Below are 15062 nucleotides of genomic sequence, written 5' to 3' on the forward strand. Positions count from 1 at the left end.
CAGTTCCTTCTTCTTCCCACCTTTTATAGTAACTCTAGTACTCTCCCTGTGCCACATGGGTGTCTTCTGCTGTCTGTGGAAATGAAATATGCTTTTCCACTTACTGCAGCGCGACATCAGGAAACTGATGTAGGATTCATGAGGCCAATGCTTGTGAAACTAATGTGTACCCTGTTGGACATTGAAAGGTTTTTGTAATATTAATCATCCTATGTGTGAAATGGGATAAGCAGTCTACAAATATCTCACTGTTTCTTGTGAGAGCAGCTTACATCTGCATACCCCTCTGTATGGTGTCTATCCACAAAGTATGAGTCTACAATGTCTTGGTTGTGGAACTGATGGTATGTTAGTAGTTGGAGAGTGGGACACTATTATGATTCCCATCATTATCTGGCTTATTTTTAATGGCAGGGGTGTTTTTTTACTAATCATTTCTCCTGGACCTCTTTGACCAGCAAGCAAAGACACAGACAAATAATTTGTGTCAGAGCCGTGGACTAAAACTAAATGCCAAGAAATGCATAATAGCATCCTTTGGGAAGTCATCCATCCCTGGTAACTATCGTATTGACAATGTACCCCTTAGAGTTGACCCTGTAGTCAGGGACTTAGGGACACACCTAGGTAGCAATCTAGCCTTTGACCTTCAAGTGTGTAGTGTAGTGAGGAAATCATTCTATGTTGCATAACTTATAAAGAAAGGTATGGAATTGAAGTCCAAGGAAGTCATTGCTCCACTGCATTGGGCATTCCTTAGACCTGTCAATGAGTACAATGCCCCCTTTGGTATATACCTAACCAGGCATATCCAACAATTGGAACGTCCACAGAGGTTCCTCACCAAAAGAATACAGGGAGTAAGTAAAATGTTCTATGCAGACTACCTAAAGGCCCTATGTCTGTGTTCTGTCTCCTACAGGCATTTGTGGGGAGATCTATGCCTGGTATACTGGGCATTGCCAGACTCCACTGTGATAGACCTCCTGCATATCCAGAAAACAAACGGCACCAGAATTACCTGTTCTAAAGATTTAAATGTTGCCTCTGATATAAGTAGTACCTGCTGGAGAGAGAGGTACCGATCGTAGAGGCTACCCAGTCTATGCAACATAGACATGTGAAGCAGAGTTCTTCCCTAACCCAATTCAAGTGCAAATTAAAAAATTGGATGGGGAACAGGAAATTCATCCCTGGTTTGGCACCTATGTTTCTAATGGACACCGGCAACCTGTAAATAGTTCATCTCCTAGGCCTCTGCTTACACTTATCAAGGGTATCAGAACTTGTCTGAGATTTGGAATGCATGGCTAGGCTTAAAAAGGCCCTTGTGGTCGTTAGCCAAGTAAACGCCCATGAGCCTATTGAAGCCCACTCTCCTGTGTAAGTTTCCATGACTATTTAGGTGTCTGTTACTCTCTTGTGCATGGCATCCCCTATTACCCCATGAGAGTGGTTTCCAGTTTCCAAAGAGGAATACCTTTCCTTTAACCTCCATTGTATTTCCTAATGACAAGAGCTGTATACTTGTGAGCATGGGATAATCAATTTTTTTTTTGATTTTTAGCACAACTCTCCTCCTGGTGACTGACTTGCCCAACCTGCTGTGGTCCTACACCAGCTCACATATGAGTGGAGCTACCGTATAAGTATAACTTGGCTAATGCCAAAGGCTCATCCTTTGCCTTTAGTGATGCAGGCCAGACACTTTTTTTCACCAGAAGGTGTTGGTATTACAATGAATTGAGCTTCCTGTTTCCCTCCAAAATAGGCGAGTTGATTTTGGCCTTTTATTCCCGGCATCCCCAGCCAGCTTCTCCATGACCTGTAGCACTACCTAGACCTGAGTCACAGTCATCGATCTATCCCTTTGTGCCATGGAGCCAGCTGTTAATAAAAGTGAAGTGATGAGAGGTGAGGAAGATAATGGGCAAGGGAAATGAAGGGTGAGATGTGCAGTTTTATGAGTGAGTGAGTGAGTGAGTATTACTGATTGATTGATATAAGGAGGCAGTTTCCAGAGGTATCAGAGGCATTTAGAAAATGTGGGTATGAGATGTTGCTGAAATTTTACCTTTGATAGTAATGTTGGTGTGAGGAATGGACAAGGAAAGGAAGGAGCATTTAAAAGTCTTAATGATGCTGGAGAGTGCAAGGTCGGGCAAATGGGAGTGTAGAATAATGTCATGAAGTAGTTGGATAGATATAGTGAATGAGTGGGCATACTGGGCAGAAGAATAAGTTTAATTAGAGATAATGGTGCTAAGTTATGTATTTAATGAGCATATTCCTATGGGGCCATGAAATAGCTTTAAGGAGAAACAGGAAATCAGTTATAAATTTGTGTGGAATGCAAAATGTATACAACTAAACAAAGCTTGAGGGTTGGTAAGCTGTAAGGAGAATGAGGAGCAACAGATTCTAAAAGTTACATTAAGTAGCAATGAACACAGTATGTTGATCCACTGATTTCAGTGCAAGAAAGGACCAGTTCAGACCTGAAGAAAGTGGAAGAGGAGTGGGTTGTTAGAACTGTCTGGTTTTGCATTAGACTGTGTACAGTTGCTAAGAAGCATCTACCGTGGAGTATCTGCCCAGGTAAAGAGAGGGAGAAGACTGACTTTTTGTCTAACTGTAGAGGTGTATCAGGGATACCTCCTTTCCCCAGTTTTGCTTGTTTTATGTTGAATGAGCAGAATTATGGTGCAGTCAATAAACTGGGATGGATTTTAAGGTGTAGAGTCCAAGAATGGAAGTTTATGCCTTTATGTAGACAATTTGTGTTTGACTGACCCTGAGAAAGATTTGAAATTCATTTAGCAGAATTAGATACATTTGGTTCACTGACAAGTCAAACCTAATCTGACTAAAACATAATCATTAAATGTTATTTATGATCCACCAGCAGATTTTTGAAGAGATTCCTCATTTATGGGGCCATACAAGTATTAATTACTTTCATGTTTCTTTAGGCTCCTTGAAATATAACACAATAGAATTAACCTGTAATCACTTAAATAGTGTATAGTTACTTGATATTGCAGTAGGGATTGACTATTAGACATTTCATAGTATATGCATGTGGTCCAACAATTGTTCTCTCTCTAATGTAGTATATTTCTTGAGCATTTCTGTCTTTACACCTCTGGAATTTTGTAGGAACCTCAAGATTAAGTAGCAGATTTTCTTTGGGCACGTGCTAAGCCCAGAATGACATTGCATAGGTTGATTCTTTTTAGTGCCATGAGATGTGTCAGATACAGAAACATATATAATTGAGGTCTCTTTTTTTGAATTTTTTTTCCTTAATTTAATTAATCAAAAATTATACTGTTGACTGGAAGGCTTTACTTGAGGAGCTTGTGGGTTTGTTGTATACTAGGGCAGTGGGGAAAAAGTGCTGTGCAGGTGTTAATTTATTACAAGTTTAAAGGATCCTGCCTGCAGAAAGCAAATATAGCTGGATAGAAGGATGATAGGACTAAGGTATGATGCTTTGGTGTTAGAAATTTTCCCATCTGTTTTTTGGGAAGAGTTATGCAGGGCACTATATATTATGACTTGGGAGCAGTTCTAACAGGAATATGCAGCCTTAGAGATGGCCTAAGGTACTGAAAGTTAATGGCCTATGGTACAGAAAGTTAATCTCTGATTTAGGAGTACGTAAAATAGGAACAATGAAGTAGCAATGGGCTCAGTATTGAAAGATGGATTTTGGAAGTTAGGGGATCTTTGACTCCTGGTTAACAAAAATTATTAGCTGAATTAATATGATTTTTGAAAACAATGTATCTAAGTTAGTCAAACTGGGGAGGGATGTGGAAAAGAGATTTAAGGATTCATGTATCCTGTGGGCAGTGGAAAAAATAGTGCTATCTCTTGGGCGTGTAGTGTAGATTTTGATTCTTTTGCTGGTACTAATTGCATAAATATTTTTATACCCCTTCACAGTTGCATAAAATATTTTCTCATTCTGATGGTACTTGTTGAAGAGTAATGGAGGGCGATTTAAGAGATCGGAACTTCATGCTTTGGTCTTGTAAATCACTGGATTTACGAGGAATGTCAGGCAATAGGTGACTTGCTTTGGTCGTGGAGTGTTGCTTTGAAACCCCATGTTTCTTTTATCTAGTTATGAATTAGATGTCAGGACGTAAAATGAGATTGTATTCCTTTTGTTTAAAAAAAAAAAGCACCAACTCATTCATGGAAAGCTAGAACCACTGTTACCAAAAACGACTTGGTAGGTTTATTGGACAAATTATGTAAATTTGAATTGCAGGTAAAAATTATAGGAGAAATTTAACATTAAATAGATACTCTTGTGTTTTTAAAGTTTGTCATAGAGAATTAGCTATTACTGTACCTATTTGCTTAACACACTTGCAGGATAAGCAGTTCTGGTTGGTTGTCAATATTGCTGTTTCTTGCCAAAAATATTAATTTCCAAAGGCATATGTATCTAGTTATCAAAACATGAGATGTACTTATGTGGTCAGGCTAAGTATTATTTAGAAATCAGTTGTGGTTGATGTTTGTGTTGTAAGGTTTTTGCTGCATTAGAATTGTGTATACTTGGAAGCTGTTTTAAAAGTTAAAAAAGCCTGGGTGAGGTTGAAAGGGGGACAGAGATGGTAGTATGAAAAAGAGATCCAGTTAGGTTAAGAAGGGAGGCAAGGCTTGTGTACTAAACTGCAGGAGTGAGAAAAAAGTGTGAAGGGTAAATATTAAATAAGAGTGAAGAAGGTTACTAATTTATTTTAAGATGCAGAATGTAGGGACTATGAATTTTAAGCGGCTGAGGAGGACTTTGGAATTAAGTTGGGATTGTGGTTGTATTTGTAACAAGCAATGACACACCGAAGAGGCCATGGAAAAGATGGGGTAGTTGAAGAATGCTGTTGTATAGATAGGTTAAAAGTAGTAGGGAGAAACTTTGTAGGATTTGTGGATAGCCAGAGGGGAAAGGCTGAAAAGTTTTAAGAAGTTGAAGGCCAGGTGGATAAAGTAGAATAGCATCCAGGAGGACGCATGGGACTTAGGATCAGCAATTTTTTTTTGTTTTCATAGGTGGTTTAAAACCACATTAGTTGGTAGTGGCAGAAAAGACTATGAAATTAACCAAGTGCTGTAGGTGCAAAGAAGAAAGGGCGGATTATCTGCACAGGTAACCTGTAAATGGTTCATCTCCCAGGCCCATGCTTACACGGCGATATTGTACTTGAGGGCCTCAGCAGATGCGCAGTAGCAAGCCCCGCCCAAAACCCACCCCCCTCCGTGCTATTTCGTAATCTGGCAGTAATGAATATGCATTCCCTCAATAGCAACACTAGCATATGTTTCTAGTATGTATAATCTAGTGTTCATATCCATAACGTCCAGTAAACCAATATAGTTTATATAGCTATGTTGTTTGATACTTTATACTGTGTGATGTTACTGATAGTTCAAATTCTTAAAGACTATCTTACAGTGCTGACTTTATTGTTTCTCCGAGTAAAATATTGCCGTAAATTTCTAAGTTTAATAGCAATATTTCAAAAATTGCCCTTATTTTGGATGGCCTTTGTCCCACTTTTATTTATGGCTTTGTACAGATTTCTTGCTCTAAAAGGTTGAGCGGTATATGTGTGTCATTATTTATTGACTTCAACCCACAACGGTTTGCAGAAAACCAATTTTATGAGGAAAAGACCAAAAATAGGTGGAAATCTGGACAGTTGACAAGTACAAGCCCACTACAAAAACACATGGGAAGGTGCAGTGACTATGACAATCCAGAACAATAGGGGTTGCTATCCATGTTCCACGAAAGTGTTACAACTTTTGAAGTAATTTCTTTTTCTGTCAACGTTTTTTATATGTCGTGGCAAACATCACAAAAGTATTGAGTGCGACTTTGTTCTCACTTTTATAAAACTAGGAACAAGCGTGAAGGGGGCAGACTTGTTTCTAGGAACATGGGCGATGATCATCATTTGTATTTAGTTTATGTGTGTGTAGCGGTAGTGGATTTAATGCACATATGATTATTAACCTTATTCTGTAAGAGGAGAAACGAGGGCTGTCAGCTGATTATAATGCCATGTCAATCATGGCTCATTACATATGCAGACCTGGTCGTCAGTCATTCGCGACACGCCCACTTCTGTGCGAAACGCAAGGTGAGGCCTTCAAGTACATTATCGTCGCTTACACTTATCATTGGTATCAGAACTTGTCAGAGATTTGGGATGCATGGCTAAGCTTAAAAAGGCCCTTGTGGTCGTTAGCCTAGTAAACACCTATGAACCTGTGTGTTAGCGGTGTAATATGGTTATGACATTGTGGGGATAAATTATGGGATTGGTGAAGCAGGTTTGTTGTGCGAAGTGTAGGACATTGTAAAATTTTAAGGTAGCTTGAGAAGTCAGAAGGCTGGCTGAATCAGAAGGCTAAAGGTTGTTACTCCTGCAGGATTGGGTTAAGTTGGAGTTTGTGAAAAACTGGAAGCAATTTTTATATTTGGGTTGAGAAGAGTAAATGGTGGATGGGCTGTGAGGATGCTGTGGGCTACGAGAAGAATGAAGAGAATAGCTCTCTGGATATAGGGTGGTTGGGAGGGCTGTAGGGGCAAGGAATGAGAAAAGTACATGGAAGGAAGGTTATCGTGAAAATGGCAAGAAGGATGGAGAGGGAGATGTGTGGCCCAGTGATGGTATAGATATAGAAGGAATAGAGTATTTGTTGTGCATCAGGAACAATGCAAAACATGTGCCATCTGTTCAAAATAGAAAGGGTTGAAGTTGGTAAGTGAAGCTCTTAAAACTGAATGTGCTTGGTATGACAGATTTTACTGTAATTCTGGGGACAAAGTTTAATTATTTTTATTACTGTGATTATGGAAAAGAGACTTGTGATTTGTAGAGAGAAAGTAAAAGTATGTGATTGCAGTCTGAAAAAATCACTAAGAAGATTTTTGAAAAAACAAAAAAAAAGAAAGAAATGCAAAAGAAATACAATAGTACCTCAGCGTGTCAATACTTTTTTTTTCATCCACAGTAAGGCTTCACTCCCTTTGACCACAGTACTTTGTGTAATTACCTACTGGTGTGCATCTGTCTTTGAATACTGTTACTAGAATCTTAAGTATAGTTTCTGATTTTTGCATGTTTTTCCCCCCACAGATCATCTGATTTGGGCAGTAGTCTTCCCACAAGGTCTGTGCAGCCTGTTGTTTCAAGAATCCCTCCACCTGTACCTACAAGACCTTCCCAACAGTCAGGAGGAAGCAGTATCACTAGGTACAGACCAGCTTACAACTCATTTTCTGCAGCCTACAGTCCATATGGAAGTTCCTTTTATGGCAGCTGTAGTCCTTATGGCTATGGGTATGGTGGACTTGGATACAATCGCTTCAGGACAGATGACATTCCACCAAGTAGGTTTGTGCGTCAAGCTGAAGAGAGCAGTAGAGGAGCATTTGAGTCAGTAGAGAGTATTGTCCACGCATTTGCCTCAGTCAGCATGATGATGGATGCCACATTTTCTGCCGTTTATAATAGTTTCCGGGCTGTTTTAGATGTGGCTAACCATTTCTCTAGACTCAAAATACATTTTACTAAGGTTTTCTCAGCTTTTGCATTGGTCAGAACTCTTAGGTACCTTTACATACGATTGCAAAGGCTGCTAGGCTTACGGAAAAAATCAGAGACCGAAGATCTATGGGCAGAGAGCATGGGAGCCGTTACATCTGCCAATACAGAAGACAGGGCCTCTAGCTCTGGCAAATCTTGGCCAATTTTCATGTTTTTTGCTGTTGTCCTTGGTGGACCTTACCTTATCTGGAAGCTGCTGTGTTCAGAAAATGAATCTGAAAGTAACGGTAAGAAAATGTTTAACTGGTAGCTATGAAAAATTATTTTAAATCGCAAGTCTCAGTATTTAGAGAGAGAATTGTGCATCTCACCTGTTTTTTTTTTTTTTTTTCAGAAGATGAGTATAAGGTTGAAGTACAAGATGTCAAAAAAAGCTGCACAAAATCTAACATGATAGTGTTCATTAAACCAGGAACATATGGTTTATTGTAGGAAATGTGCAAGTAACATAACATTGTAAAAGCAAATGACAAAACAGAAATAGCATTTGAGCTATTTTATCAATTCAGTATTCTTTGATTACCTGAGTGAAGCAATGAAGTCCACAAGGGTCTTTTTTTTTTTTTTTTTTTTTTTTTTAAGAATGATCCCTTTGTGCTAAATACAAAGTTAATATACATATTAGGCAGTGATGGGGTGGGTAATCGAGGAAATAGCTCTGTTTTAGAGAACCCATAAAGTTTCATGTTTTTCAAGAAGACTTTCCTCATCTCTGTTACTGCAACACTGGGCAAGCCACGTGGTGGTTGTTTAGAAGATGGTACATTTCCATTTAATCTGCTACGAAAACTAGGAATCACCATGTTGGTATTCTTTAATGAAGTGACTGCAAACATATAAAAATTGTGGATTACAGTCCATTTTTGCATGGGGGATTAGATAATTTAGGACACCGTATTTTATACTAATACAGCTTTGAGAATTATATGGGTACTCATTTTTATTAACAGCTCACCTTTCTTTTGTTGAAAGACTTCTTATTGTTATAGATTCTAACTGAGAAGTAAAAAGAAACTAAAATTGATAAAAACTGTCATCTTGCTTAATTGTAGTGCTGTGACATACATTCAAAATGCTGCTCATTCCAGAGGCGTTACTTTTAAGTTAAAAAAATTAAAAAACTTGCAAGTCTGTGGTAAAAGTCGTAGTACTTCTAGTGTTACAGCTGTATGTGTGTCCTTGCATCACAACCGGTAGAAAGGAATACAGCAGTAGAGAGAACTTTGTGGAGAAGTCAGACCCTGACAGTGTTACTGCAAGTAACTGAAGCAGGATTACAGTTTAATCATTTCACTCAGCAGTTTCTGAAGCAAGAACTTCAAGTATAGAGATTTCCAGTATGTAAGCAGATATCTTAAGTTGATAAGAAGAGGTCCATCATCAATAACCAGTACAAAATATACAGCAGGCATTTGGACTACTCAGCTGATATTTTTCCATGCTGCCACTAGCCCCTGCTTCCCATCATCCACCCCACATCCCTGTCTGTTCAAAATGTACCTACTGTGCTAGAGAATAGGCCTAGTCAGAAACAGTCCCAAGACTGCCTACTAAAACGTCTCTGATGTTGTTCAAAAGTTTCAAGAGTAAGTATGCTTCTCTTTATCTTGTCTTTCTTTCAGTCAATTATCACGAGTACATCCCTTTTTGTAATTATATATGATAGTTACCAGAGATGGATGACTTCCCAAAGGATACTATTATGCATTTCTTGGCATTTAGTTTTAGTCCATGGCTCTGACACCAGTGGTTTGTTTGTGTCAGCCCCTCCTGGAGAGAGTTTGTGTCAGTGTGAGATTCAGTGACCGCTCCTAATTTGCAGCCATCTGCAAATTTAGTCAGCCAGAGACCACTGATATTGGCCTTGACTTCTGAGAAGTAAATGCCAAAAAGGAGAGGTCCAAGGACTGATCCTTGAGAGATTCTGCTTGTGACTGGCCTCTTTGTAGAGGTGGACTCCCCCAATTTTAACTTCCTGGGTCCTGTCTGTGAGCCAGTTGGCTATCCAGTGGGTGACGTGAGTTTGTACCTAACCTTTTGAGTTTGTCAACAATGCCTGAGTGGGGTATTGTATCAAATGCCTTGGCCAGGTCAAGGTAGGCAGTGTGAAAGATTCTGCCCTCATCCATTGCTTTGATGACCTTCTCAAAGAAGTCCACCAAGTTGAGTAGGCATGATATGCCCTTGACAAAACCAAACTGGGTTGGGTCCAGTGTTTGGAGGTTTACTTTATCTCTGTTGATCATCTCCATGATAATTCTTTCCATGGCTTTACATATAAGACTAGTGAGACTTTGGGTTTGTAGTTTCCAGGGTCTGTAGATGACCCACCTTTGTGCAGAGTAATGACTGTTGCCTTTCTCCATTCCTGACGAACAAAGCCTGTTTGGAGGCTAAAGTTGAATAGTAATTCCAGAGGCCCTGATAGGTCATGTTTCATGCTATTTAGAAGGCATCCTGGGATATTGTCTGGGCCCATTGATGCAGTGTTCTTGGTCTTGGAGAGACCATTAAGGACCTCTTCCCTAGTGATAGTAGGGGGAGTTATATTTGATGATATTTCCTGAGGGAAGGTTGAGGGGGAGAGAATGGTAAAGTTGGAGCTGAATTTATCGGCCAGGAGGTGTGCTATATCTTCTGGCTTAGTATAGGTGGCTCCATTTACAATGAGCTCTGCACACAATTGTGTGTTGCCTTTGAGGTTTCAGACATAGCTAAAGAATACTTTGTGGTTGTCCTTGGCCTGGAAGGCCAAACTTACCTCAAATTTGGCTTTGGTAGACTTCATTTGTCCTCTGAGTTTTGTTTAGTTTGATGAGAGTGCTTTTATCCTGCTGGGTGCTGCACCTCCTAATTTTTGCCATGATTTTCTTCCTCCTGTTTTGTGATTCCACCAGGGTGGCTTGCTTTTTGAGTTAGTTCTGTATTTCTTCCTGGTGGGTATAGCTCCCTCTGTGCCGCTATTAACATGCTTGTACAGGGTTTCTTTGAACAGTTCTGCATAGGCAGCAGTGTTCTCAGGGTTTATGTGGGCTTGAAATTTTGCCAGGTTCTCACTTAATAGCAGGAGGTTAGCCTTAGAATAGTTCATGAATATTCCAGGTTTAGCTGGGGGGTCCAGGTTTTATTTTTACTTCAGAGAAGTCGTTTTTGTGGTCTGACTTTACCAGGGAAGTCATTACAATTACAGTAGGAGGGTTACAATTACAGTAGGAGGGTGCGCAGCAGTCTCCCATGTTAGTGAATACCAGATCCAGTATGGTTGCATCCCTGGTTGGTGTATTGACTATCTGGTCCAGGGAATGTGTGTTTACAAAATCCAGGAATCCGTGCCTGTGCTTTTGGTATCAGTCACCCATGAGTATAGTATTGGATTAGATGATTAGTGTTTCTAATAAGTCTAAATACATGGTATGGGTTTCCTGGGTCATAGAGGGGGACCTGTAGCGTGCAGCAAATAGTACTGTTTTTTTACGTATGGTGATTTGAACATGGAGCAGCTCAAGTGCATTGTCCTGTTTGACCAGCCTTGAAGTATATTTATTTTTGATGTAAATAGAGACACCTCCACCTTTAGTCCCTGCCTGTGGAGTAGCTGGCCTAAATGTGTGTAAGGCATTATAACCTTGCACTGTTGGTGTGCTGTCTGTGGCTTTAAACAATGTCTCAGTGACCGCAAAGACATCTGCATTCTCTAGGGTCAAGAGAGCTTCTAGAGAGTGGAGTTTTTTGTTTAGACTCCTACATTGAGTAGTAATACCTTTAGATTTTCTTTGTTTTGATTTGCAATGTCGGAAGTACTTTCAGTTTGGCATTGTCTTCCCCCATAATGCCTTTTTTAGGCAGTGTTTTAGCTAATATTCGAAAGCCTAGAGGGTAGAGGTGCAGACCATCTCTGGCAAAGCAACGTTGTCTGTTGCCCATCTCCTTCCATGCTGGCAAATATTGCATCCCCTTAGAATGACACCAGAAATTAAGCCAATTATTAAAGTCAGTCATCTTTTGTTCATATTGTGGCATCATCCTTGGAGAAGGTAAAATGCTGCTCAATGCTAGGCTCATACCAGCCTGAGACAGGTATTCCGAGAGCTCCATTATGTCTCTCTTCATATATTCTAGGGAGGTACATCTCAGATCATTTACTTTCACATGGACTAGGACGGAGTCCTATTGCTAATTGTGGTCCACTGACCTGAGTCCATTTGTTAATGTGGTAGGTTCTAGCCCCTGATAAACAACTGACCGTAACTTTCTTCTTACTTAGCCTGGTAAGAGGGACATCAGTGTCTCACGATGGTATCTCCAATGACTAGAATGTTAGATTGTGTGGTGGCTTGCCTTATGGGCTTAGAGGTAGAGGCTCCATGAGATGTAGCTCAATGTGTTGATGTGGGTGGTGTTTTGAAAGAGTGCATTTGTGGAAGCTGAGGTTATTTGTTATCTGTAATTCCTTTAGGAGGTCTTTGTGGTTTAGGAAGGTTGCATGTAAGTGCCTCAGCATGGGTCGATATGTTTGCTTTGAATTGTGCATGATAGGTGCAGCATGTGTACTAGTGACATTGACATTAGGAGTACTTTTATATGAGAGCTTTGCCTCCAGTGACATTGTGTAAGTACATCTCTCACGTACCATATCAGTTTGTTTGAGAATTAACTGGTTGTCAGTAAACATGAGGCAATTTCTGCATTGCCTCAGGATGCCCATATCCACCAAGCTGGCAACGGAGACAGTAGGAAAGTTCATATCCATGGCAACAGACCCTTTTTAATTGATTTAGACAGTTGGAGTGAAAATATCAGTCACTGTCAGGAGTATCTGGTTTGCAACTATGTGGACAGTGCTTCTCACTCCAAACTAGTTACCCTGTATGCAACTAGTTATTGCAGAAATCTCAGTTGTGCTTTTACAGGAGAAATGTTACTCAAATTGTCCGGGTCTGTACAGAGCACTGCCAAACAGTTGAGGGAAAACTAATACGTAGACCCTGAAATTTTAAGGATGAACTATTTAGGCAGATGTTCTGAAGTTAAAAACAAATCAAGCAGTACTTACTGAAAACAAAGAACTGGCTTGTCAAGAATGCTGAAAAGAGAGGAGTTGCATGAATGGATACTGCATGGGTGCTAGTAATGCTGGTCTCACCACAGCTAAATTCTGTTGGTATACAGTGCTCCTTTGCTTCTTCTCAAACCAGAAGCAAAATGTTAGCACCAATCCCAAGAAGAGAAGCAGGCCACAACCTGTTTGGTGATCCACAGTCTTTTCCCAGATGATGCAAGGGTCTGTAAGCTTGTAGCCTTTTTGTGGTAGATGCCTTGAATAGTAACCAGACCACTCACTCTCCAACCAGAAACAGTCCGGAATCAATGCACTCTGCTCCTTCTGTCACCAGGATCAGAATATAAGCAGATTCCAAGATGTCACCTATAAAGATTGTTTGGGCCAGCCCACCATGGCCAGAGGCCCATATTCACAAATGCAGCCTTGCCCTAAGGTTCTTAAGGATTTTGGTAACCTGGAAGGGGAGTTGATCAAGCCTCTCACCATTGTGGTTGTGAAGCTCATGGTTCCTTCCCCGGTGTTCCTTTACCTTCTAAGCCTGCAATCCCTTTGGAAGAGCAGGCATCCCCAGGATTCACACCTGTAGATTATGTTCAGCTGTCAGCTGCTGTAAGACCCTTTGGTATGAGAAGATCAAAAGACTTCAGTTCTGTCCTCCTTATCTTGGTGTGCCAAAAGTCAGTGTTTTGCCTTCCAAGTGCATTCGTTATCTTTTTCCCACTACTTACTTTTTCAGCACTGGTTCTAGTGTCAGTATTGGCAATACCTTTACATATAAATCGGGCACCTATTTTGCCAGTGCCCACGTTTGCAAACCCAATTTCAAGCTCCATTCCTAGAATCATAATATTTATTTATTTCAGTTTGATAACCGGAAAGTTCACTGGTCCACGAACAGCCCGTTTTCAGTGAAGGCCCGGGGAGAAAAGCTGTGACAGTTACAGACAAGACATTTATACAGTTATACATTATACAGTTATACATTCCTATATTCAGAGTAAATGCAGGATAAAATAAGAATAACTGTGATAATATAATCTTGGTACAGACAAAAGTGTACAGGTCAAATTTTTTTTTTTTTTTTTTTTTTTTTACAAGTTAGATTGTAGTTTATGTAAGACAGTAAAGCTAGGTGCAGTAGGTGACTGATAAGTAAGGTTATAATGGAGTGTAGTAATAGGAAATGAGTGTATGTGAATGTGAAGTAGATATAACAGGGGACGGAGAGGTGGGTGGCTGGGGGAGTTATGTTGGAGAGTGGGATGGTCATGTCCATTTTGTAGAAAGATGAGAGAACAAGAGAGCGGTTTGAATTTGGTGTGGCTGGGAATGTTACGCAGGGTTGGGGAAGAGAGTTCCATAGTTTAGAAATGGAGCAGGAAAGCAGGAGGTTGCCAGGGGATCATGAGGATTTGTAGGAGGTTTTAGTTTTCTGATCTGAGTGAGCAGTTAGGAATGTAAGTGGTTAATGTGGTAGAGAGAGAGAGAGGGGGGCAGCTGGTAGGTTTGTAGATGAGCTTGTGAGCATTGGTGAGTTTGAGCAAGGTCAAGTAATTGGGCAGTTTGAGCCATTGTAGGGTTTGGAGAGAGTGGCAGTGGTGGGAGGACTTTTTAGAGTTTGTGCCAAATTTGCTTATTTTGTTGTAGCATGATTTAAGTTTGGATTGCAAGCCGAGCTGGAGATTGTATAGCAGAGGAGCTCCATACATAAGCTCCATACATAAGAGAGAGGAGAAGGTAGGAGGAAGCAAGGGTTTTCCTGGTGGGGGGGGGGGTAGCAGTTGTCTGTATAGGAGTCCTAGCTTTTGGTTGTTTTTTTTTTTTTTTGATGGATTGGATATGGGTGTCAAATTTTAGATGTTTGTCAGTGATGACACCAAGGAGTTTGGTCTTCTTCTTTCGGCTTTTCCCGGTTAGGGATCACCACAGCGGATCACTTTGTCCGCTCATGATTGGCAGTGGAGTTTTACAATGTCGAGTTGCCAGCCCGGCGCCCAACCTTCCACAGAAGGCGCACACACGCACACACTCACACCTAGGGCTAATTTAGAGTGTTCAATCCACCTGCAGCTTGTCTTTGGGATGTGGGAGGAAACCGGAGCACCCGGAGGAAACCCACGTGACCACAGGGAGGACATGCAGACTCTGCACAGAAGGCACCCTAGCTGAGGATCAAACCGGAGAAGCTCTTGCTGTGAGTGGTTAGCATAACCACTGCACCACCGTGGCCGCCCTAACACCAAGGAGTTTGGTATTGGATAAAATTTCAATGGGGATATTATCAGTACTGAGTATAGAGAGAGTTTTTGTCGATTGGAGAGTTTTTAGAGGGGGAAAACATCATAAGTTTAGTTTTATTAGCC

The 15062-nt window shown here is 40.6% G+C and overlaps 1 protein-coding gene across 1 annotated transcript in view; it reads left to right on the top strand.

Moving 5' to 3' along the window:
* Window positions 1-15062, top strand: part of PEX13 (peroxisomal biogenesis factor 13) — a 253059-nt gene that overhangs the window by 72522 nt on the left and 165475 nt on the right. The window contains exon 3 of the mRNA XM_044055037.1: window positions 7167-7864. Coding sequence (XP_043910972.1) covers window positions 7167-7864 — 698 coding nt within the window. The remainder of the gene's footprint in view (window positions 1-7166; window positions 7865-15062) is intronic.

The sequence above is a fragment of the Protopterus annectens genome, chromosome 1.part2 (genome assembly GCF_019279795.1).
Source record: "Protopterus annectens isolate FY-2018-M chromosome 1.part2, PAN1.0, whole genome shotgun sequence".
Classification (NCBI taxonomy): domain Eukaryota; kingdom Metazoa; phylum Chordata; order Ceratodontiformes; family Protopteridae; genus Protopterus; species Protopterus annectens.